This window comes from Sparus aurata, chromosome 13 (genome assembly GCF_900880675.1).
Source record: "Sparus aurata chromosome 13, fSpaAur1.1, whole genome shotgun sequence".
NCBI classification, from domain to species: domain Eukaryota; kingdom Metazoa; phylum Chordata; class Actinopteri; order Spariformes; family Sparidae; genus Sparus; species Sparus aurata.
The window spans coordinates 658,795-683,796 of record NC_044199.1 but is presented as its reverse complement, the minus strand read 5'-3'; the positions used below and the strand labels follow the sequence as shown (position 1 = coordinate 683,796).

Genomic DNA, 25,002 nt, shown 5'->3' with positions numbered 1-25,002 from the left:
GACTGAAAGGATTGGGAATCTCCAGGCACTCACAATTAGACGAGTTGAATCAATTGATCTTAATGCATCAAAATACTCATTAAGGTTAATAATTATATTTTGGGTTACTGCTAGAACAGGTCTATACGCTTTAAAGCTCATGAACACATCAGTTTCTCACACTGTCCAGTACTGCAGCACTGTATTAACCCTCAGTCTGAACTACTGAAGAGGCGTTTGAGGACTCGTGTTTTCTGTGGGAGAGAGGAGCTCCCATTGGCTCCCTATATAACAAACTGCAGGAGAGGAAAGAAATCAGAATGGGAGAATAGGAGTCCTTTAAAACAAAGCTGATTATGATCAGTAAAAAGCAAACAGATTAATTTACCTCCATTAACGAACAAAACGCTCCATAACTCAAAAAGTATCCTGGATTTGATCATAAAAACAACGTGTGTTTATATTCTTTTTGTATGCTGTATTCTGTTTGACCTTCCAGCTGCTTCATCTGTAACCACTCCCTGGACTTCTAAAGTCGTTACAGACCATCACTGAGTTGGGAATTGGGTTTTAAATGTACAATTATTGACTTTTCTGCATGAAATCCTAAACTTTGAAGACAGAGTTATGATCTACTGCTTCTAGAACTTGGACAGAAACTCACTCACAGGACAGCATTCAGCTACCTGCACATGAACCAGGTTCTGAGAAGCACTCAGTCTGCCCCAACACTCAACTTCCTCTGCTGCTGAAGTCTTTGCTTTGCTCTGCTTTGACCTCTTTGAACTGCGCTTCATTTCGGTAAACACAACCATCCTGCCAAGGTCCGTTCTGCAGAAGCCATTCATAAATCCATAGAAGGCATGAGATTAGAAAGTGCAGTTCACCGTCAGGCCTCAGCACAAACAAAGGAACTGAAAACACCCACACGGTTAAATATAGGTGTTGCCTCAGCCCAGCTCCCGCTCACCTCGCAGTCCCTGATGGAAGAAGTAATGTAAGGCTGCACATTGTTCTGTTTTCTACACGCTGAGCCTCAACTAAAGACAGACGCTTCATCGTACATCAGCTTTAGAAGAGCCGAGAACTAACAGGAAGCTGTGACCAGAAAAATGTGTTAATGGATGTTTTTCTCTGTGTGAAGATGAATGTTTCCCCACTTATCTCTTCCTCCCCTAATGTCAACAGTTAGTGTGATGACTACCAGATTTATGGAGCTGAATAACTTGACTCCAGTGTTGTGACAGTGTAGTCTGAACCTTGGCTCAGTAAGCAGCCAGTGCTGCAGAGTTCTGCAGCGTCTTACACAAACATCCAGTGGATCAGACTTTGTTGTAAGTTTGAGGTTCTGAAGGTGCTGCTTCTTTCTTCATGATTCATCTTCCTCTGCGCACTGACAAGAAGCCTCAAAACTCATCATTCCATTCCACAGTAAAACTATTAGAAAATGAGGGCTTTAAATATAAGATGTTAAATTTACCATCAAATCAGTTTTATTCATAAATATATTATTATTTATAAACCATGTCGATTGTTACTCTGCTAACTTCGTCTGGATTTTTGGAATAAACATTCAGTTATAGGGAAATATTAATTTAAATATCAAACTATGCCACTTTATAAAGCACAGTTCTTACTGTAGATTACATATTTCAGCTTTTCCTTCCCTGAGCTGAGTTAACTGTGATATCAGTACAGCTGTTCCTCCTCTCGTCCAGCACGGCCGCTCTTTGATTAACACACACAGCCGGGCAGAGGTGTTTGCTGAGACACTGGAGAGGCCAAACTGACCACAAAGATGTCTGATAGTATTGCTGACTTCCAGTGGACGACCTCCAGAGAGGAATTTCTCATTTCTGTGGATGTGTACATAATTCTCAAATAACATGTTCAGTGTTGTTTGTAATCAGAGACTGAAGAGCTCCGTGTCTAACACACACGTCTGCAACCTTCTCTAATTACATTCAACATCATGAAAATTACCTCTTTCTGTCAATTTACATAATTGCTGCAGAAACTCTATGCTTTCTTTTCTGGTTTCAGGCATTTTTAACAATTAGTATAGTTTGTTACTAACTTAGTTTAAGATAACTTGACTCATTATTGTATAGTTGTCTTAAGATTTGACCTTTTTATGATTCTTATTGGCAACTTTATTCAGGATTGTAGATTTGAAATTGGCCGAGAGTTTCTGCAGGTTTTGAATGAACCTAGTAAATAATTTAAACTGATATTAAATCAAATTCTATGTGGTTATAAAACTGTCTTCAGCTTGGGTTGGTGAATCCTGTGGAAGAGCTCAGTAAATCTTATGAAACACATCATCTCACACAAACCGATCAGACTTTTTGTTTGTGCTCATCAATGATCACACATCATTCTCTGTAGCAACGCCTTTCAGAACTCCGTGTCCTCCATGATTCACTCTGGCCTGTCACCTCAGTAATGGTTCGTGTTCTGAGTAGCAGCACAAGGACCCAGACAGGAATAACTGCAATCTGACTAAAGCTAAGGTTAAGGTTACTTCACTGTGGGTGGGACAACTGAAGCACCCATGTGATTAGCGTTCGGGCTAACAAAGGTTGTGATGTCACCGTTTCATCACTGGCAGATCAGACGGGCCAGTGAGGCCGACAGCTGTGAGCTACACAGCCCGGCAGCCAGAGACTCTGAACAGACACACTTTGTATCTAAATGACTTTTCCGTGTTGAACGAGCGACGAAATGCACATTCACTGAGCGCTGCTAATGTCAGTTAGCAGGCTGCATGGTTATTGCATGATTTATGGGCGGGACTTCCTTTCTTTTCCTTGGTGACAGGACGCCAATCCTCATTCTTACAGTGATTAGTACAGCATGTCATTCATTCGTTGGTGAGCAACTGTGTCAAGTGAACGCTCATAAAACTACCTTTAGTGCTTAGCCTAGTTGGCTAATGCTCCTAAAGACTTTTACGTGCCACCAGTGTATCAGTTATCATGATAATCTTCTTCAGTCGCTCTAGTTCTGCTGTGCATTGGAAGTGTCACGTAAAACAGTTTCCCCAGGAAACTCATGTATGTTCAGTTCCTGCACATCAAGCAGCATGTGAATACCTGCCGCTGTCTCTGTGGTCCTGTTGGATGTTTGTTTGGTCCTCACGCTTCAGTGCGCTTCAGTACTTCAGTGCTAACAGCACACTGCCTGACGATGACTAGACTACATCTGCTGCCTGCCAGCTGCTGTCAATCAAACACGGACACAACACCACTCCTACAAGCTTTTGAGTTTTTTTCTTTCTTTCTTTTTAATGATTAAAAAAAAATCTACAATACATTTAAAAACATTCTTAAATCATTTTTGGTCAAAAAAGAGAAACAGTGTGATTTTAGTGAGACATTAAAGGTGCAGTATGTAAGAATCAGCCACCTTCTGAATCCCAACTTGGACAAAGGGCAGCATGTCGCCACAAAAACTGCTAGTCGTAGCTGCTGTTAGCTTGTTAGCTCAGTTAGCTGTGTATTTAGTGATCCAAAGTGGTAGCTTTAACCAGCAGGGGGCTCTTGGTATTTACACTTTGCACAGTAGCTTTGTACCAGGATGGGCCGAGGCTAGCTCGTTAGCATGCTAACTAACTGCAACACAATACATTGATGCCATAAAGACGAAACTGTTATTTGTTTCCATTATACAGATGTTAGGTCAGTAACTCATCCACAGAATGTGAAGGGATGACAGTGTGTGGTCACATGTCCACATGCATGAATAACAATACTTCTCCATCCCCCAGTCTCCAGGAAAGGAGCCATGCCAGACCAGTCAGACCAGTTTGGAAGGAGACCAACCTCCGGAGACCCCCAGCCCCACCACGCCCTCCCCCAGCACACCAATACCTTTACCCAGGAAGGAGGCCCAGCAAGACACACCGACCGAGGAACAGCCAGGCTCCGTCATGGCGGTCCCGGTTCCCCTACCGCGGCACAATCTCCCTCAGAAACATCCAGAGGAGCTGGCCGACAAACTGGCCAATGAAGTCAGTGTGGAGTCTGAGAGCGAGGCCTCGACCAAGACTTCCAGCTCGGATTCAGGCATTGAGGATGGGAAGAGTAGCCCCACGTCAGAGGAGAAGGTGCTCTTTGTTTTACATTTATAAAATGAAATATGACTTAGTAAAGGTACTGACTGTGGTGTATTCATTGATTTGTTAGTAATATTACTGAAATTCATTTGAAAGGTTACTGTGGAGACCCCAGAGACAGAGCAGCCGCCATCTCTCCCCCGGCCCGAAGCATCTCAGGAACAAGTCGACATCATCATAGCCTCCAAAGGCCCAGAGGTGCCCGAGATCGAGGTGTCTGAGCAGGAGAGCAACGTGGCCAACGGCGGCTTACCAACACCGGCCTCAAGTCCTGCTGTCACTCCTGCACCCACTGCTGCTGCCTCGTCTGCTGCTACTCCAGTAGCCACACCGCGTTCTGGGCCCAACGGTAGCCTAGCCAAAGGTACCCCAGAGCGGATGTCGATGGGAGGAAACGCTGAGACCGTCTCGCCTTACATCAACGGAGGGATTTTCCACAAACGGAACTCTTACGCTAGCAGCATGGCATCCGAGAGCATGGACATGTCAGTCAACAGGGAGAGCATCTCCATGTCTGCAAGGGTGAGTCCACAGCAGCAGCCTGATCCCTGCATGAATATGATTTCAGTATTCCTAATTGAAAATGGCTTTACGTAATGGTTTGGCGATGCAGGCGAGAGGAATGAACCCAGGTCTCTGTCCTATGGAGGCGGCTCTCCGCCTCTGTACGAAAACCCCTCCTTGGAAAATCTATTTCTCGGCACCCACTGAGGAACTGAAAGTGCATTGTGTTGTGTTCTGAGTGTGGGTGTTGACTGTCGCAAACACAGGATCGCCTGTTTTCTCTCGGGCTTGAGCTCCACATTGCTTCTAGGCAGGACACAGTCTATGATACTGGTTAACACTCCAAACCAGAAGATTTACTTTTGAATTTAAGCGTATTAAAATTCCTCTGTGAAGCTTCTTTCTCTTCTTCTTCTCTTCTCTTTTATATTCCCTCGTCACCTTAAAGTTCACCATACAGTGAACTTTCAGTCACTGATGGACAGTCGGTAACTTTGTTTTAAAGGAATAGTTCACCCAAAACCTTTGTCTGCTACTAAACCTCCCGTTACTTTCCATCCACACAGGGGTGAGCAGATAATGACTGCATGTTCGTATTTGGGTGAACCGCTCCTTTAACTCGTCCTCTGCACTCTAACATATACAAATATATATTTTAATTACTTATTAACTATTCATCTATCGAAATGATTTCTGTTTTTGTGAGTAGCATATTTTATTCAAATGTTAATTAAACACAGAGGGTGAAAACTAAAATGGCAGCACATAAGAAATCCTCGTGCCAATTCCACATAATGGGTTCATGTATCTGCCTAAAATAGGGAGAATAAAGCAGGAGAACTCCTTCAACCCAAAACCAACTCAACAATCTCCAAGTGTGTGCTTTGTGACAGACCCAGCGAGCGAGGGCAACTCGGAAGCTGAAGGGAACGAAGAGAGAGAGCATTTAATCATTAGACACCAAGCCTTTCTCAACCAAAATATGCAACATGTCCCATTCATCAGCACCAACAGTGCCCTTTGTGTGGGCACAGTTCACTATTTACCAGTGTGAATGGAAGTTTCTGTGCAGCTCATTGTCGCTCTGCTGCTTCTGGAGGCTTATGGACTGACCGCAGTTGAAATCCTATTGACTGTGTGTGGAGTGCAGTGTCTGTTTGTGACATGTCAAGGTTTTCCAGAACAGATTATTCAGCAGGCGCCTCGGCCAGCAGGCTGCAGTGACAGTGAAAGGCCTGTCTTTGTTTTTTTGGACAGGAGGACACTCGCCATTTGTGTGAGTGTGTTGTGAGTTCTGCGAGAGCATCGCTGTGTTCATCAGTTCTTCTGTGTACTCCAGGAGAGCGAGGTGTTTGTGTGATTTTGTGAAAGACGAGTGATGGGAGGTCGGCACACTGGAGCCTCAAACACTAACAAGGCAGCTGAGCCACAGAATGACCCACCAGCCCTCTGATTATACAGAGCCAGTGTGCACTTTATAACCAGCTCAAACACACACGCATGTGGATTTATTGCTAATGTGCGCTCAGGTCTCAGTTGCATAGAAAGGGAATCCACAGAACATGAAGGTGCTGAAGTCTCATCCAGCTGCTGTCAGCGGCGTCAGGAGCCTCACACGGACTCGTATGTCGTCTGTTTGCTCAGCTGGGCCTCTGTGTCGGTGTGGACAAACCAAATGACTTCCCACTCTTTGGTTCTGTTTCTTCTCTCCTCTTCTTATATATAAACTATTTATAAACCAGGATATGACGACACCCCAGAGCAAAATGTGTCATATCAGTCGTGTAAATATTGTCCCGCAGGCCGGTTTGATCAGGGCACACTGGAAATGTAATCATTATCAACCTGCGCTTTTGTTAGCATGAAATATTTTGTTTGTTCAATTATAAGGTGGGGTCATGTTCTGACTCATATTAAACATTTGATGTATCATGTCGTATTACGTCCCTAGAAATGATTGAATATGCTGCTGCTGTCTGTCCTACATGAGAAGGACTTGAAGGCTTGTTTGACTTTGGCCTGGAGCGAAGACGAAGGTCACGGGCCTCTTCGTGTTCGGCCCATCATCACAAACACACTGCTCACGTTTGGCCCATCATCACAAACACACTGCTCGCGTTTGGCCCATCATCACAAACACACTGCTCGCGTTTGGCCCATCATCACAAACACACTGCTCGCGTTTGGTTAAAACCTTGAATCTCCCTTCAGTAGGAAAATTATTCAACTGGTTTCCCAACCAACAGAGACACAAGTCCTACTGTGAAAACCAGCCAAACTTACGGTAGATTCGAAGGCTTTCGCCCAGTATCGCTGTAAAGAGTTAAAGAAGCTTAGTCACAGTGTGTCATATTTGCTGGATGAGGTGGTATTGTTGCAGACAGTCACTTCCTGCAGGGCGCTCCCCATTAACGTGACAGATGGAGCATCTTGCCTCCTGTTGCAGTAGAACCAGACTGACAGGAATATTAATGCCTTCGTCAACACGCATTCACACACAGCTGTCTCTCCTTCCATCGCACAAAAAAAAGACCACACTGGAATCACGAACACATGAATATTTCACAATGAGTACATCAAAGTCCTCACAGGTTTTGGGGGCTAGCACTGCATGTGACAGACGGTTGTGTAGAGCTCTGTCAAATCGGATAAAGTGCCTCAAGCGATGTCACTTGAGTCACTGTCAGTCAGTCTGCAACCTCCAACACGCCATGAACTGCAGCTTCTGGATTGGCTACTTGGGACTGGCTCTGAAAACAAGTCGATCTGAAAAGACCCCACCTCTTTAAAGCAATAAATAACCACGCAGCCTCTTACAAAACACAATTTGGTGTCTGTAGATCATTTCCTCTTTCGTGACTATGATGAACTCACAAATTAAATTAGGTTTAATATTGAGCATAATAAAGGGAGCGTCATCTTTGAGTGATTAGCTAGAAGCTACTTGTCTGCTACACGTCACCTCAGCTAGTTCCTGGTACACAAAGTACAGAAAGATATTTATAATTAATGGTTACATGTTACATCGTTGGTAACTTTGCTGCCAGGTTTTTACAAGGAAGAAAAACCTTCAAGAAAAACCCAACAGAACCGTTTGACTTTCCGTTGCTAGTCTGACTGTGTTATCAGGGTTCAATGCTACATCTTTAAAATGATCTGAAAACCTGCAGCGAGCCAAATCAAACATTTCATTTTGATTCGTTTTGTCCTCTGTACATGTTTCCAAATGACTAAAATGTACAGTAACCTCCAGGCAGAGTTTCAGTGTTCTCCCACATACATATAGTGAAACATGTGCACATGCAGCGAGGATTTACTGAGATGTCTGCCTTTCTTGTGACATCTGTTCCTCTCCTCCGCCTCTCAGGACTTCTCCAGCAAGACTCTCAAGCGAACCAGGAAGTTTGTTGTTGACGGCGTGGAGGTGAGCGTGACCACCTCCAAGATCATCAGAGATGATGAGAAGAAAGATGAGGAGATGAGATTCCTGAGGTACGTGGATGTCTACAGAACTCACCATCAGTACACAAACTTAATCTGCTTCCAGACACACGTGCTGTCTGCGTCACCTTCGTTTGGTTCTGTATCATCTGTTTTCATTCCTACTAATGAAGTCCACGGACTGTCCCGTCCTCGGCTCAGAGTAAAGTCTGCACACTGATGAGTAGCTGCCACACAAACTATTTCAGGCATCCTGCTCTTTTGGGCTTTAGCCCCTTGAGATTGTGAGTTGAGAAAATATCCGAACAGTTATGGATGTAGCCTGCGTCTCCATACAGTCTGTGGTTTAGGAGAGAAAAGCCTCTGGAGTGAGATTAGGTCAGCTGTTTTGATTGTTGGGATTCTAGCTGTTTAAATAAAAGGATCCATACAGATTTATATTTGTCAAGTGACATAAATGACATGAGAAGCTTTATATGAGCAGTCTTATAGAAACACCAGAGGAAGTGTTCCCGGTGCATCACTGACGCCATCTAGTGGTCAAAGTGTGACATCGTGTGTTTGACCACAGTTACACAAACAAATCATTTCAGTTTAGAAAGATTTAGTAGTCAAATAGTCCATTTCATTTGATTAAATTGTATTATTATGTGTGAATCACATGTCCTGAACCTGAGACATGTAGGTAGTTTACTTCTCTGCTGTCTCACCTGTGCGCCCGCTCAGAGAGAGGGAACACTGATATGAGTCTTTGTGAGGTGTCAGGTAGATATCAGAGTAACAATTTGAACCTAAATCTAACCAGATTTGCTTGTACAATTAATACAAATTAATAAATAAAAGTGAAGTTGTGTGAATGTTAAAGATGATGTTTGTGTTTGTGTGTTCAGACGTCAGGAGCTGCGTGAGCTCCGTCTGATGCAGAAGGAGGAGCACCGAGCTCAGGCTGCGCTCAACGCCAAACTGGAATCACAGAGAGAACAAATACAGAGACGTTTCGACCAGGACATGAATGTGAGTCGCTTCCACGTCATATAAAGTTATCCAAAAGCCGTGCATCCAAACCTGCAGCTGTGGAGATGAGCAGTGATTCTGGAGCCTGTTGGTTGTTTTAGTGTTTTCTGTTATGAAATGAGACTTCATGTTGCAATCGCTATATGCATGTGGCTGTTTTTATATCACCAAAGCTTATCATGGTCTTTCTTGTCCTCGTGGTGCGTCCCAGACCAAGAAGAAGCACTATGATGTGGAGCTGGAGAACCTGGAGAAGCTCCAGAAGCAGACGATTGAGAGGATGGAGACAGATCACAACATTAAACTGAAGGATGAGACCAAACGCATCAAATCAGAGCAGGAGCGCGACCACCACAGGTTCCAAGATCAGCTGAAGCAAAAGAAAAAGGAGGTGTGTTGTGGGTCAGAGACAGTTTACAGTCCTTGTGTCCTTTGTCAAGATGATTTAATGGAGCTGATGTGTGTCATCTTTTAATATTCTAGGTTAAACAATCTGTTGATAAACTGCCCAGAAGTCAGCGCAAAGAATCCATGAAGCAGAAGATGAATGCCTTCCAAGACTTGAAGATAGTCGAGGTAAGCTGTTTTCATCATTTACATCCACTGGACCAGTTTTATAACCAACCGTCCCTTCATGTCTGTTCTCTTGTCTGTGTTTCAGGAGAACAACTTCTTGGCAGCTCAGAAGAATTATCTGGACACGACGCTGAAACGAATCATCTCCAACAACAAGAGAGAGATCGCAGAGAAGGAGAGAGAATGCCTGAACAAGAAACACCACCTGATCAGAGGTACAGTGTCTGCTGCACATGGGCTTCATTTAAAGTAAAGCCCAAAGTCTCCCTGTTCTTAACCACCTCTGCTGTGCTGGGATGTTACATGTGTTGTAACTGTGGGTCACTTCTGTCTGTTCAGAGCGTGAAGCTATGATATGGGACATGGAGGAGAAGAACCTCTACGAGAGACACCAGTTATTGAAGCAGCAGCTGAAGGACCAGTACTTCCTCCAGAGGCACCAGCTTCTCAAAAAACATGAGAAGGTAAATCAGTGGATCGCAGCTCCAGCAGAATGTACACTGATCAACCACAGCACTGAAACCCTGACAGGTGAAGTTCAGGACATTGATCAGCACCACTGCAGATCCTCATTGTTCCGACAGATGGCCAGAGAACGTGACCAGAGATGGATGTTATTTGCTCCACCTGTCAGTGGCTCCAGTCAGGAATGATCTTTTCTTCAGTATATATTCTCAACAGATCTGACTCGTGTTCATGTTTGTGTCCCTACAGGAGCAGGAACAGATGCAGTGCTACAATCAGCGAATGATTGAGATCCTAAAAGCGCGGCAGCAGCAGGAGAAGAACCGGCTGCCTAAGATCCAGCGCAGCGAGGCCAAGACCCGCATGGCCATGTTCAAGAAGAGCCTACGCATCAACTCGACAGGCAGCTCGTCAGAGGACAGAGAGAAGATCAAACAGGTAGGACCGGCAGGAGTTGTTCCTCACAACTTACTGAAGCATAAAGTCCACGATTCAGCTCCTCAGTCTTTGTCTCGTTGTAGTTCTCTCAGCAGGAGGAGAAGCGGCAGAAGGCAGAGAGGCTGCATCAGCAGCAGAAACATGAGAACCAGATGAGGGAGAGGGTTGGCGAGTGTGAGAGCAACATCAGAGAGCTGCAGCAGCTACAGGTGAACGTCTCCTGCACACCTGTCTCTGTTCCATAGAGCTCAACTCCACCAGGTCTACAGCACCTCATCAGCACCACACATGCTCTACTGTCCCTAACCAGCTTCTTTCTTTTTCATTTCAGAATGAAAAGTGTCACCTGCTGATTGAGAATGAGACTCAGAGGCTCAAACATTTGGATGAACAACACAACCAGCTGCTGAAGGACTGGAGGGATCACCTGAAACCCCGGAAAAAGGTACATATACAATCGTCTTTAACGACTTTATCGGAAACACTAAGAATCTTTTTTTGCATAAAAAACAAAAACATGTGTATAACAGCCATTCAAAACACAGCTGATCTTAAAACACAGGCCAACAGAGGACGGCCTGACTCTCTCTGTAGTTTAGAGTTTGGAGTTGGCTTAGAATTAAGAGTGGGAGCAGAGGGAAACAGAAGATATTGATAAAGCTCCATAATGAACACAGTGCGTCCTCTTTGAGTCTGAACAACAAACTACTTCTGGTTGTTGAAGAGGCAGTGACTTCCTGTAGCTCTTTGTCTTCTTGTCTAAACTGGTAATCGAAGTGCAGATCAGCAGGCTAGACTGGTTGGACTGGTTGAAAAACCTACTGGGGTCTTGTCTCTATGCTAAGCTAGGCTAATCACCTCTGGCTCCAGCTTTATACAGTTTTTAAAGCAATGATATGAGAGTGGAACTCCACCTGTTTAGCTTCAGAGGGCTCTAGGTGAGCTTGTTCAGGTGTAATCTAACCACACGTCTGGTTCTTCCAGGCCCTTGAAGAGGAGCTGAACATGAAGAAAAGGGAGCAGGAAGCTTTCTTCAGGATGAGTGAGAGCACTGACTGCCCAAACCCAAGTTCTCCCAACAAACTCTCCAAGTTTGTGCCTTACCAAGACAGTTCGTCCACATAAAACCAGCTGCTGCTCACATGTCCGGGCCACTGTTTGTACCCCACTCATCCCACAGACACTCATCCACACCTGCCGCCTCACTTTTAATTTACCTGAATCGGCAGCGTACCTTCCCTCCATTTGGTTCCTTTATTGTTTTAGTGAATATTTATGTTTTAACTCCTGTTCTAAGATTTTTCTTTTGAGAAAGTGTTTGGTGGCTCTAAAGCTCATCACGTGAATCCCATGAATCACTTACATAGTACAGAATCCTGTGCAGTGTTTACACGTCCTTAAATCTTAGTTCTTATTGCTCACCTGTGACACACTGAGTGATACTTAATGACACAGTGGCCCTGAGTTCTGTTGAGCTGAAGATACCAAATTAAGTTTCAGTTTTAATGAGTGAACATATTTAGAAAAAACTTTATTTGGTGGGAAGAAGCAGTTTGTGGTCGCCAAGCGAAGAAATGTATTTTTGCATAAGAAGTTTTTTTTTGTTTCTATGAAAGCAGCAACGGAGCACTTTTGTTGACACCAAATAATCAGTGCCGTCTTCTGAACAGCGTGACCAAAAATGAAATCATGCTCCATCTTTCTTCTGTTCCTTCTCCGATCGCACTGGTCTGTCTGTTCCTCCAGTCATGTAGCAGCTTCAGTCTGCCTTTATTTATTTTCACTGATAAAGAACAAGCGGATCCTGATTGATCACTGTAACGGCTCATTTAATATTTAGTTCTCGTCTTTTAACCACCTTCAGAAAGGATGTGCTCATTATTTGGTATCATGTTTGACATGGGGGTGAGGCTGACTTCAGATCAGAGTTTAATACTTTCTTTTTAATGATTATTTAGGAGTGAGATTTTAACAGGCGGGGCGACCTTTTGTTTATCAAGTGTTGCTATATGATTTTCTTCTGTTGTATTTTTACTGTAAAATCAGTCACACTGGATGAGAACTGACAAAGCCAAAGTGAAATACTGTTGTTGTTTGAAGGATGTTAGAAAGGGGGATTTAAATTTGAATTTATAAAAAAATGTATTAAGTGTGTAATTGTTATACCATGTGCAGTAAATGCCTGCCATCTAACCAAAGTGCAATATTCCACGTATGTCTTTTGCTAAGCTTAAAGAGGTTTATTTTCTTAAACTCTGCCTTTCTTTGCACTGAGAGGGGAAATAATATGAAGAGTTTAACACAAAAAATAGACCATTTGGAAGAATAAAATGTGATTCTATCTTCATATTTGTTGTCTCTGGGAAGCAATAATTTGGTGTGTTTCATTCTTCATACGATGATCTGATTTTTGAACACAACTCTTCATATCATTCTGGAGGGAGTGCAACAATTCAGTCTGCTGTAAGAGGTCTGTAGAGGTTTAATCTTCCACTGAAGACTTCAGTTAGCAGCTGAGGAACTTGTGCCCTCGGTGGGTGGGAGAGGATTTATTTTCAGAGCAGTCCGGCCTGCAGATTTAAAGTGAACCAGGTCGGCGATCAGGTACCCGCTTAAGCTCTCTCTCCCTCTCGCTCTCTCTCAAAAGTATTTAAACGTGTTGTAAAAATTCTCCTTCCTGTTTAACGGCTCCATCTGCGCCTTCTGCTGTGCCTCAGTTTACAGGACGCTGTTGTTTGAATGGAGGGGTTGTGAGTGTGAATGAGAATGGTCAGAATGATGAAGTGTCAGAAGGAACCACTGTTGTAAAAAACTCTTAATAATAAAGGCAGATTTTCTAATGAAAGGATTGTGAGGTTGGTGCTTTTTAAATGGCAATAACAGTGACAGTCTTGAAAATGAAATATATTTGGCACGTTTTCATAGTGGCGAAATATAAAGAATGCTTGAGTTTTCTCAGTTTGAAGGTGAAGGACAACCCAGACAAGAGAGTGTGACCTGGACAGGAGGGCAGGAAAGTTTCATCCCACAGCTCTGAAGTGACATTTTGAATGATGTTCTTGTTCTCTCAGCTGATTGCAGCAGAGGTCACTGACTGATGTGGCTAACAGCTTCTTTCACACGTCCTCAGACACACGGCAACTTTAACATTTAGAGTCTTCACAAAGAAACTCACAGTCCAGCAGCATTAAACAACTTGTGTAGGCGACCAGAGAGAGACGGGAAAGCTCTCACTTTATAATCCACTCAAATATAACCAGTAAAAAGAGATTAATACATGTTAAGTGCTATTAGTTGTTACAAAGAACAATAACTGTTTCTCACCGGGAATAAATTGTGTGCGTATTGGTCTAATAACCAAGTTCAATGTATTTTCTTTGTGAAATTTGAGGATTTTTTTCCGCTTAAATTGGATGGGAATTGTTCTGTGTGCACCAAATGTTGATGAGTGGAACACTGTATGATGCACGAGCATGCAGGTGGTGTTATTCACATCCTGCCACTGGTTTCAAACCCACTCTGTAGGTGTGCTGGTGTTCAACAGGGGGCTCGGATCAGAACCTTTATCTGTTCTTTAACCCACTTTTCTCTGATTATTTTAAAATACTGAATCAAACACGGGATGACCACAGCTGAAAAATCTGAAACGTTTATTGACTTAAGTAAAAGGAGATTCAATGTAATGAAAAATACATAGCATAAAGGTAAATAAGATTACAATACTGAAATGATGACACCATCAACCCATCTGCCTCGCACTGCACTGACCCGTCCTGCTTCTGTTCACACCTCAACACGTTAGGGACATTTGGAACAACACATTTAGTTTTTCTGACTTTCTGTATGAAAGGTTGAATAACGTTATAGCGACTAGAAGCAGAACAGAATCAGTGTTGCAGCTTGAAGCCTTGTCTGCTTGTATCATCGACCATGATCACACAGTTCTATTGAGTAAACCGAACACTTTAACTAACGCGTGGCAGACGACCGTTTGTGAAGCGCGTTCTGTGAAATGTTTCACAGACGTTTCTTTAGTGATTATCTTTCCTTTCTCTCCTCACAGAACTAAACACCACCCACTGCATTCCTTCTATTCATCAAATCCCCTAGACCATCCATCCACTCTCCTCCTCTGCTCCTTTCTTCTTCTTCTTCTTCTTCTTCTTCTTCTTCTTCTCATCCCTTCATCAGTACAGAGGACACATGGGCCATCAAAGAAAAGTGACAACAGCTAAGATATGGTTCTCATTTCTGTACAATAAAAAATAATTTGCTATACTGACCATGCTTGAGACCAGTCAAGCATTAATGTAAAACATTATTTTTTATACAATGGTCATACTTTGCTGTTATTTGAGCACCAGACTTCGGTTAAGAACAGACTGTACACTCACAATACTGTAAATCATTGCACGAATCACTGCAGATCTCCAATGTCTCACGTCGCACATGTAGTAAGAAATGCAGACGAGTCACATTTCACAATTCTTATTTTTGGTTGCGAGATAAGTTGAGCTTCCTCTTCAGGTCAAATCTTTCAGCTTGGTGAGTATTTGTTACAGTGAGTATAAAACAAACAAACATGGCTAATAAAACTGACTAATCAGATTGGATATAAAATGCACCGTGGCATTCTTCTCCCTCCTTCAGCGTGTGCAAACATTTAACTTGCCTCGTCTGAAATGACTGAAAAAGTGCACATCTGTTACGAGTCACTGCAACATTATTAAGCAGTCGACGAAGAAAGCGCTACACCAGCACAAAAACTAATATGCATGTTTCTAGTATAACAAACAGTGCTTCTACTTGGCAAAGACGTCTCTTTTACTAACTGCTGATAACACTTGAAAGCCCAGATATAGTCACTGAACTGCTGCTGAGTTCATGTGCACCCCTTTTCTAAGAGATTTATTTTGTCTACATTCGGGAAAGAATGGATGGATTTGAACATCTAGAATATTCTCCTGTAATTGAATTTAAGGTGTTGAAGACTAGGACAAGGACTATGTTTACAGTTGCATACAGTATATTAAGCACTGAAGCACTTTGCATATCATATAGAGGCACAGTATTGTAGAAGGCATGAGTGGAGATACATTTACTGCTGTTCTAGCGTCTAACCTTTTTACCTAAGAAGAGGTTCTTATCATATTTAGATCAAAACAAAACAAAGTAAACATCAGAGGACCCCACAGGGCCGTGTGTTATTGCTGGTTCAGTTAAAGTAGAATATTCTTATCAAAATAAAACAACAAAAACTTCAACTTCAACTTAAAAAAAAAAAGGTACCTATAAATAAAAAAAATAAAAAATGCTAACAAGCTACAAAGTAGTGATATTTTGTTCATTTCGATCCGTAGTTTATTTTTTCATATGGCGATGGTTTCCAGAGCACGTTCACACTAAGGCTTTTTGCTCAGGTAATTCGAGGGGATCCAGCCCTCGACTTCTTCTCGTACATTCTTACAGAACCACCAGCCGCTGCCGTTCTTCTCCAGCACCTCGAACACTGTACCCACCTTGAAGCTGGACGTGTTGTCATCACCTTCAAAGTCCGCCACGGCCAGATACAGCTCATCCTTACTGGGCTCCTTGAGTAAAGGTGGAAGCTTGTCCTTGGGCGGGCCGGGTTTCTCACTCTTCAGCATGGGTTTGGGAGGAATCGGGACTTTATTAACTTTGGGCTCTTCTTTCTCTTTGTTGGGAGGTGGTGCTACAAACCCTTTGGGTTTAGGGGGAGGGGGTCTGTTGAGTTGTGGCGGTGGAATCTTGGGAACATCCTGGATTTCTTTTGGAGCAGGTGGAGGTTTCAGCTCGGTTGGGCTGGATGGGGTCTCCTTCTTTGGAGGAGGGGGTCTCCTTGGAGCCATGGCGGGGGGTCTCTGAGGGGGTTCCTTGTGAGGAGGCACTGCTGGTTTTGCAGGGGGTGATGAGCTCTCCTGGCTATGACCATTGATATGTTTCGGGGGGAGTTTTGGCTCATCACAGTGCTTACCATTATTGAGACTTGGGATATGGACGGGGGAAGAAGGACTGGGCTGGGGGTTATTTCCTGCTGCTGGGGTTTCAAGATCGGCAGGTTTTGGTGGCCTCAGTTTGCTTCTCAGGTTGGTGATGTCCAGTTTGTTCTCTGATGGAGGATCTGGCTTGGCAGCTGGAGGAGGTTTAGGTCGGAGCACTGGCTTCGCCTTCATGAACACTGCAGGACCAGCTGCCTCTGGTTTCTCCTCCGGTGCTTCTGATTTGGGCTTTGGTGGATGTTTGGGGACAGGTTTCAGATTGAACTTCTTCACCTCTTTGGCAGAAACCTTGTGGCCACATTCAAGACCCATCTCATTCCGAAGAAGAAGAGGTTTGCTCTTATCTTCTTTCTTGGTCTCCGGTGGTTTGTCCTGTTTGAGGGGGGGTGGTGCCTTGGGTGGAACCATTGGCATGATGACCCCAGGAGCTGGCGGTTTTGGAGGCAAAGGTTTGGAATGATCAGGTCTCGGTTTCTCTGCTACCTCCACTTCAAAGCTCTTATTAATGGACTCCCGTCGAGGTGGCAGAGCAGGTTTGTCCTCGACTGGTGGGGCTGCTGGGGCTGGAGGTAAAGGCCCACAGCCTCCCTTGCTGGGACCAGACTTCCAATCTCTCAGCTTAGGCCGGGCACAGGACTCTGGAGCTGTTGGCGGCTCATCAGGTAAAGGCTTGGACCAGCTATCATCTGTGCCTGAAGCATTTGAAGAGACACCATCTGCCAGGCTGAGCTTCTCCATCTCGTTGGGCAGAGGGGCAAGGAAATTGGGTCGCAGGGCGTTACTGGTCTTCTTGTACTTGTCAATAAAGGTGGCGGGGGCCCAGCCCTCTTTGTCATCTATCTGAATGTACCACCATCCACTTGCATTCTTCTCTATCACCTTCAATCAATGACAGAAATAAATAGACAAACATTTATTCAACACAAATATTTCACCATGTTCTTCTTCAGTTCAACTTTAGGAAGTGCATGTCCCACCTCGACTTTGATCCCAGCTTGGAAGCTGATACCATCAGGGATAGTGGTCTGGAAGTCTGCTATGGTGTAGAACTCTTCCTCGACCTGAGGAGGAATGGGCGGCTTGGGTAGGTTTGCACCACGTGGCTGTGGAATGTGAGAGAGACACAAAAAGGTTAAGTCGATGAAAAACGTTTGTTTGGACATATTAAGTTCCAGTGCAATCCTCTGTTTGTCAAGAGGAGAGCTGGATGGGATCTTACGATGGTGAGATCTCTGCGTGGAGGAGGTCTGTGTCTTGATCCCACCTCTGTGAAAGGAAAGGACAGTGTAATCTGTAATCTGTAATCTGTTGAGTTGCAGTAGTGCATGACAACATTAACACATTTTGCATCAAGCTTTTTATTTCCATCAGGATTTGCTGTTGGATTCTGGGTATTGGAAATAAGACAGGAGCCTGAGGAAACCACCACTGTGTAAAACTTTTGCATACAAGAATACTTTTGTACACTGTTTAAATGCTCTTACACATCCTTTCATAACTTATTTTCAAATAATAGATAGACAGCTTTAAAAGAGACACAGCAGTAAAACGGTTTACTGGATCTGAAATTCACTTCTTACTCTTGTCGGAGAAAAATGAGAGTCGGTTTTCTTTATGGCCATTGTCTCGGTTCTCTTTGGCTGCATTGTTTTGCTGGTTCTGTTTAGAGTCTAAGTCGTTGGTGCTAGCATGAACAGCCCCGCCTGCTGACTGCTTCTGGCTCTGGATGTCGGACTTCTTCAGGTAGGAGGCTGGGGCCCAGCCCTCACGCCCCTGGTACCTGAGCGCGGGAGAGATGTTCAGGTTAGACACACTACCTAAGATCTGACTGTCAGTCATGTTTAAAACACTTTGTTTAGTTAATACACATTGTTGGTTTTATGATATTTGCTGTCTCAGTTAAAGCCATTCAGAGTACCTGATCTTCCACCATCCTTCCAAGTTCTTCTGAATCACCTCCACAATCATTCCCCTCTCCAGGTCGATCTCATCCTCGTCTCTGGCCGAGTACGGGTAAATCACTGAATACTTCTCCTCTGGAGTCATAAAGACAATATTGTGAATATAAGAACACAGTGTGTTTTGAAGAGTACTGCAGGGAGCTCAGATTACAATGGCTTGTAGCGTTTCAAATGTAATAACCTAAAACTTTCCTTAAATTCAAATTCTAAAATTGCACAGGTGGAAAATATCTGCAACCTTTTAATGAAAATTAAGACACTCTCCCTTTGTGACTTGGACTGAAATAGTGTAATTGGTAGAGGAGTGACTTGTTTTCATTAGCTAACTGATGAAATGAAGCACGGCTTGAGCAGCATCTCGTGGAGTGAGAAGATGTAAGATACACACATGTGCAACACATAAAACACACATTCATCCTCCACAAATACTGACCACAAACAGGACACACTCGTTACTCTACCAGAGACACAGAGCTCTTTCTACTTTTACTACCTACTACAGTTATTCCGTGTGAACCACAGATCTATCCAGTGTCTAATGCTGGTTAAGTGCAATGATATGTATTATTTTGTATTGATTTATATCAGATATACTTCACAGTACACTTTGCATGCAAGGGTTTAATTCACATGCTTGGATCTGTCATGCAACAAACATTACATGCTGACACATGGACAAACATGCTCTCAGGTCTGTATGCATGTGTGTGCATACACACACACATTTACAATAGGGGAGAAGAAAAGGCGTGCGCTCCACCTTGCCCAAAGCCTGTGCTGAATAGATCCCCTAAAGTTCTGCGACGACCCATATGCCTTGGCAGTGACCAGAATCTCCGAGGCACTGACATCCCAGCACAGTAAGTGGGGCAAAATAGGAAGTGAACATTACATAAGCCATGTGGAGGGTGTTTACATCCTAAACTAAAGCACCCATTTACTGACAAATCATCCCTCCAGGTCTGTGCACATTTAAATCACATTGTTCTGTTCATGCTAGATGAATTATTGATTTACTGCGATACACTTTCCAGTGTCAGACTCCATGTGCTGTCCTCACCTGTGTGGTGGAGAAACCAATGTAAGATCAAACTGCTCAATATAAAGCTTGTTTTAACAGTAGGATGTAGATCACATGGTTCATTAGAGTCTGTGGGCTGATGGTGATTACTCTCTGCTTTAACAGATTTCATTTAGCTCCTCATTTAATTCCAAAGTTTCTGGTACTTGCTGTTTGTCCCCATCATAACGTTGCAGTCTGAGTCATTTTGGCACAGAATATTTATTGATGTGTTCTATTTATTGACTGAACAGCTGTTATCACAAATGTTGGAGGACAAACTGTGAGTTTCTGCTCGTATGATAATCTGTGGATGAGTTTGATGACGATGAACTTTTTAGTGACTGTGACTTTTTGCTGTGTTGATGTATCTGGTATATATAGATTTGTAGGTGTGTTACATGCTCATCATCTTTGACCTATTTATTGTTCTCTGTGCTCTGCATTGTCAGGCTGATGAAGGCTTAGTCCATGTCTGAGACTGTGGGGCAGTGCAGGCTGCTGTGTGGTTAACTGATGTGTTTCCTGAGCTTGATTAAATCATTCTCATAATCGCAGACTTTCAATACTGATGCTTACTAGCTTGGTGAAAACATCATATTCTTTATTATGCACTAGCTCAATGTACTTGCTTCTGTTTTGTATCTTGCTTCTTTACATCTGAGACGATGTCAGTGGATGTTGGAGGTGAGCGAGGCCTCTGAGGAGCGACCGGCCAAACCAAGACACAGCAGCCAGTTCAACGTCCACTTTAAACAACATCCAACAAGTCCACCACAGAAACATGGACTGTGGTCAGCAGAGCTGCTGTGATGAGCTGTAAAGTTTATACATCTGATATTACAGTATCATCTCTGTGTGGCCTTGTTATTGAGTCTCAACACACTTAGCTATTCTATTTGTTAATGTTTTAGTTTATTTCACCTTTAAATGTTTGTTTTAGATGAACATATATATATTATTATTTTTTGCTCTATAATATTATTAATATGTATTTCAACATATCAGGATTGCTCTTCTGAAGGTCAACACACATCAGTGGAAACGCAGCAGTTTTGTGCCGTTTGACCACGACTGCTTCTACTCTTTACATTTACTGTATGTGGAGTGTCTGCTGTGGATGCCAGGTGACATCATGGTGCTACATGTGGTGTGTGTTGCACTTTGGAAGTCAACAGAAAAACAACAGAACAAAACATTTTTGTGAAAAGTTGTCTACAAGCACACTTATCATTCTAAAGGTAATAAATAACTCGTACGTATGTTCCAGTTTTACAGTAAATGCTAAATGGCCTCTTTACACATCAACTCTTTCATTGAGGGATACTGAATTCAAACAGCGCCCAGATGCAAAACTGTATGTACCTTCTTCTCCTGGGAAAGTGAAGTCATCAGGGTCATCTTGCGCCTCGAGGCAGGTGGCAGGCACCCAGCCCTGGGCGTCCTCGGAGCTGACAAACCACCACCCTGAATGAGCAGAATGATGAGACGCTGGCGTGAATGAATTAAAGAACACACATCTGTAATGCTTTTCAACAAGTTCACATTCCATTCAACAATGCTGCACAATGAAAAACATTCCAAAGTCAAACTTCCAGGACACGGCCAAAAAGAAAATGCTAATATTTTCCATCCAATACTGTTTTGTGAATGTGAGTGGTTGATTCTCCAGCTCAGAGTGCCGGACACAGCAAACTATAACCGCCACTGTGGAACATATAAAAGGAAATATGGCGATTACAATGTTTTTATGCAGCAGCCACATTTCAGTTCTCTTTCTATTGTGCTGCTTTTCTCTTTCATGGACACTCAAGCTTCCCCCCAAGAACCGGGTAAAAAAACCTAAAAAACTTTTCAGCTACTTTTCCTTCGTTCTCACAGGTTCTTTTTAACAGGTAGATGCAAACAGAGGTTCCTGTGGTTCCAGCATGCATCTGTTCTTCTGTAATGGTTCCATCGAGTGAAGCGTCTCAGTCATGAGGTTTCACCGTTCCACATATCTACAGCTGTTCTTTGGATTCAAACCATCACAGAAATAATGAAACAAGTAAACTGCACGTCCTGTAGAACTCACCAGACTCATTTTTCTCGATGACCTCCACCACCTGACCCACATGCAGGCTGACCTCAGAGCTCTCCTGCTTCTCGTAGTCTGTGACTGCCACATACTGGTCGAGGAGGAGAGGGTCTCCTGCAGAGGAGTCTCCTGATGAGGGGGACCAATCACAACAGAGGCTCGTTAAGCTCTTTGTTCCTTTCTGCTCCTGGTGTGAGGCTGGCGAGGGATGAAATCTCAATAATGTAAAAAAGCCTCCTCTCCTTACCTTCTCTGATTATATTTGTTATGTGATTTGTGCAGGATTGTCCTTGAACTTAGAATATTAAAGGTCAATATCTCTCGTTCCTTCTGCCTGAAGGGAATACGACCTTTTGAAATGTCAGACTGTACAGGCACTTTCACCGAGCATCCAATCTCTGCATGGTCTTTACAAAAAAGCCAAAAAGTATTAAATGATGAAATGCCAATTATAATTCCAAGGTCACTTCTTGTGCAAAAGCTTTTTGGTAAATTGTTAAAGTGAGAGGAGGCTAATTTAGAGGATGGAGATTTACCCAGACATGAAGCAGAGGAGCCGGTGGACGTGATTGGAGAGACAGCGTGAGGGAAACAAAGAGCGGACAAGAAGGATGATGGGAGATTTAGAGAGTGGGAGTGAAAGGCTTAAAGGAATTTAAAAAGTGTAGAAGGGTTAAGTCAATCATCAGTAAGGCTGCGACTTCCACACAGAAGCAGACCAGCACCACAAAACCCACCACCAGTGTTAGCACCAAGCCAGTCTGACACAAGTCCACACAATACAACCAGCAGCGCTGCGGCTGCTTTCTGTTGGTTCATGTTCTTCTAAAGAAAAAATATCTAGATCCAATGTATGAATGGTGAAGGGACATTAAATCCACCCCGGCATGCAGGTGACTGAAGGTGCTGATGGACACGCTTCCAACAAGACAGGATGTAACACACAAGCAGACAGAAAACGGTTCAAAAGTTCTGAGTATACAGATGTGGAGAAACTGTAACTTTATGTTTCTGCAACACACTCTCACTCTGATCAATAAGTTCTGAATATTAGTAACACAAACATTTCTCAAGAGCAGAACTGCAGGAAAACTAGAATCAGGCTGAGTCTAATTCTAAACACACGGTTAGCAAACGTAACAGCAGCTGGACCGGCGAGTCGCCCCGAGCAACGCAGGTTAAAGCAGCTACAAGGAACTTTGGACTTCTGATTCTGGCGCCCCCTCTGGATGAAGGTGGTAATGTTTCCGCTGCCCTCATTCGTTTTGGCAGCAACATGTTTTCAATTCTATTTTTCTTTTTAAAACTGTTTTATGATGCACAGCCATGATTTAATGCATCAACTCGTGGTTGTGTGAGAGTTATATAATAAGTAATAAGTAATAATAATTACTTTTATTTAATAAATAAAAGTCCATAAATATCGTAATAAGAAGCCGGTAAAACAAAGTAGCGTGTTTTCATGGTTAGCCTTCATGTAGCCTGCAGCACACAGATCTGGATGATGGGAGATACTAATTTGGTTTGAGGAGTCCAACCGAGGCATTAAGAACTATTCAGAACCAACTTCCTGCTGATCTCGTTTGTGTATGTTGGGTTAGGTCATATAAAAGGCCTCAGTATCAGATGAAAGTTCCTTCCAATATGTTGAACCTTTAAATTAAAGGTGTTCCTTAACAAAAGTCTTCTTTCTTTCTAACATTTATATCGAATTCATCCAGCTACTGATCTACTCTGTCCCAACAACACACAGAAATATGACCAAGAAATGAGCTGTAACAAATGTTTTCTCTATATGGAAACAGGAACAACCAGTGCAAGCCCCAAGCCTTCATCAGAGCCACGTCCCACCTGCCCAGGCCGAGGGGAGGAGAGGGGGGACGGGCCGCTAGCAACCCGCTGGGTCACACACACAGCAAGTGTTTACTACCTCGCTTTAGGAAAGTAGTCGCTCTCTCCACAATCCCTGATGGAAAGCAAAATGAACGGAGAAGAAAACTGAAAACAATGACTTGACATGCAACCTGGAGAATATGAGATGATGGAGAGGATAGAGAGAATATTCAAACAGTGAAACAATGACTGAGGTGTTTTTCATTACATGGGAAACATTTCAGCACAGACAGAACGCGTCTTTATAACCAACAAGAACATCTGGATGGTTATTTTATTGTTTTCCTGCATTAAACACTGTGACCACTAGATGGAGACAGTCTCATTGTGCAGGCTGCTGCAGATGGACTGTAGGAGCCTTCCACTCATAATGAGAAGCAGGAAAACAACAAAATACCCCAAACACACCAAGTTCTGGCCTCAGAACCACATTCTTCAGTTCAAACACACAATCAAAGCTCTTACCTGATTTCTTCTTTCCGATGGGTTCTCTGTTAAAGAAACATGATCATCACATTACTACCAGGACATTTCAGATCAGGGAGATAATTCTGACCCACAAACAATTCTCAATATCTAGAAATAATTCACAAATCATCTCACGGAGGTCAGAAAATGACTTTAAATAAACAAAACTATTTTTTGTATTTCTGTTGTTTCTGGTGGTGTCTCTGACTGAGAGCTGATGTTCTCAGCTCCTGTGTCAGTCATTAACAAACAAACAGTGTAAGTTTTTGATCCTTTTTACATGTATTCATTTGAAAACAAAGACAATGCATTTCATTTTTAACATGATCAGCTTCACTGACTTGTGTGAAAATACACTTCTACTGAATGTGTTGCCACGACATGTTTGGACGATCCGCAGGTGAACAGGTTAACTGGTGAACAGGTGTTTGTATCATGACTGTATGAAACGTCCTGTTTTTATTTACATTTTACACAGCAGTGCTAACGTGCACTAATGAAACTTTAAACTGATTTAAAACGATCATTTTGATTTGTTGTCATGACACACAACCTTTACACCGATTACTCCAGAGAATTAACAATAATTGGAATTTCTGCTGACATCATCAGTGTTTGTTAGGTCTGTATTAATGCTGCAGTCATGTGAGAAAAGGATCCGCCTCTCTGCCTCTCCCTCCGCTCCAGCATGATGTGAATACAGAGCCTCTAGATAGTCGATCTCTGAAATTTACTCTGATGTTAAATTCAATACTGCATCTGCTGCGTCTGCTTTAGACATTAGCCAGATAAATAGACCATCACTCCACAGCAGCAGTCAGGAGCTGATTCAACGTCCAGATGCCCTGAAAAAGTCAATGGCAGCTAATGCTCAGCATTTTCCTCTCTCCTCTCTCCGTCGCTCCCTCTTTGTTATCTAAATATTACTCTCTCTCTCTTTATGGCCTTCCATTTTCCATCTCACACCGTCCACGTCTCCTAAACTCACT

General features: G+C 43.1%; 2 protein-coding genes across 5 annotated transcripts in view; one reads left to right on the top strand and one right to left on the bottom strand.

Moving 5' to 3' along the window:
• Positions 1-13,379, top strand: part of stk10 (serine/threonine kinase 10) — a 44,952-nt gene extending 31,573 nt beyond the window's left edge. Inside the window, exons 9-20 of the mRNA XM_030438790.1 lie at positions 3,749-4,087; positions 4,193-4,618; positions 7,968-8,092; positions 8,932-9,055; positions 9,267-9,446; positions 9,539-9,631; positions 9,717-9,846; positions 9,971-10,095; positions 10,346-10,534; positions 10,618-10,743; positions 10,866-10,979; positions 11,519-13,379. Coding sequence (XP_030294650.1) covers positions 3,749-4,087; positions 4,193-4,618; positions 7,968-8,092; positions 8,932-9,055; positions 9,267-9,446; positions 9,539-9,631; positions 9,717-9,846; positions 9,971-10,095; positions 10,346-10,534; positions 10,618-10,743; positions 10,866-10,979; positions 11,519-11,659 — 2,112 coding nt within the window. The 3' untranslated portion in view covers positions 11,660-13,379. The remainder of the gene's footprint in view (positions 1-3,748; positions 4,088-4,192; positions 4,619-7,967; positions 8,093-8,931; positions 9,056-9,266; positions 9,447-9,538; positions 9,632-9,716; positions 9,847-9,970; positions 10,096-10,345; positions 10,535-10,617; positions 10,744-10,865; positions 10,980-11,518) is intronic.
• Positions 13,380-14,167: 788 nt separating this feature from the next.
• The window catches only part of sh3pxd2b (SH3 and PX domains 2B), a 40,725-nt gene continuing 29,890 nt past the window's right edge, over positions 14,168-25,002 (bottom strand). Inside the window, exons 6-15 of one of the 4 annotated variants that reach the window (XM_030438791.1) lie at positions 24,011-24,036; positions 23,583-23,618; positions 21,650-21,781; positions 20,941-21,042; positions 19,276-19,359; positions 18,473-18,590; positions 18,135-18,334; positions 17,774-17,820; positions 17,532-17,657; positions 14,168-17,433 (exon numbers count right to left, since the gene is read on the bottom strand). In XM_030438791.1, the coding sequence (XP_030294651.1) occupies positions 15,937-17,433; positions 17,532-17,657; positions 17,774-17,820; positions 18,135-18,334; positions 18,473-18,590; positions 19,276-19,359; positions 20,941-21,042; positions 21,650-21,781; positions 23,583-23,618; positions 24,011-24,036 (2,368 nt within the window). In that variant the 3' untranslated portion in view covers positions 14,168-15,936. The remainder of the gene's footprint in view (positions 17,434-17,531; positions 17,658-17,773; positions 17,821-18,134; positions 18,335-18,472; positions 18,591-19,275; positions 19,360-20,940; positions 21,043-21,649; positions 21,782-23,582; positions 23,619-24,010; positions 24,037-25,002) is intronic. The other 3 variants (XM_030438793.1, XM_030438792.1, XM_030438794.1) reach the window with 3 other exon arrangements.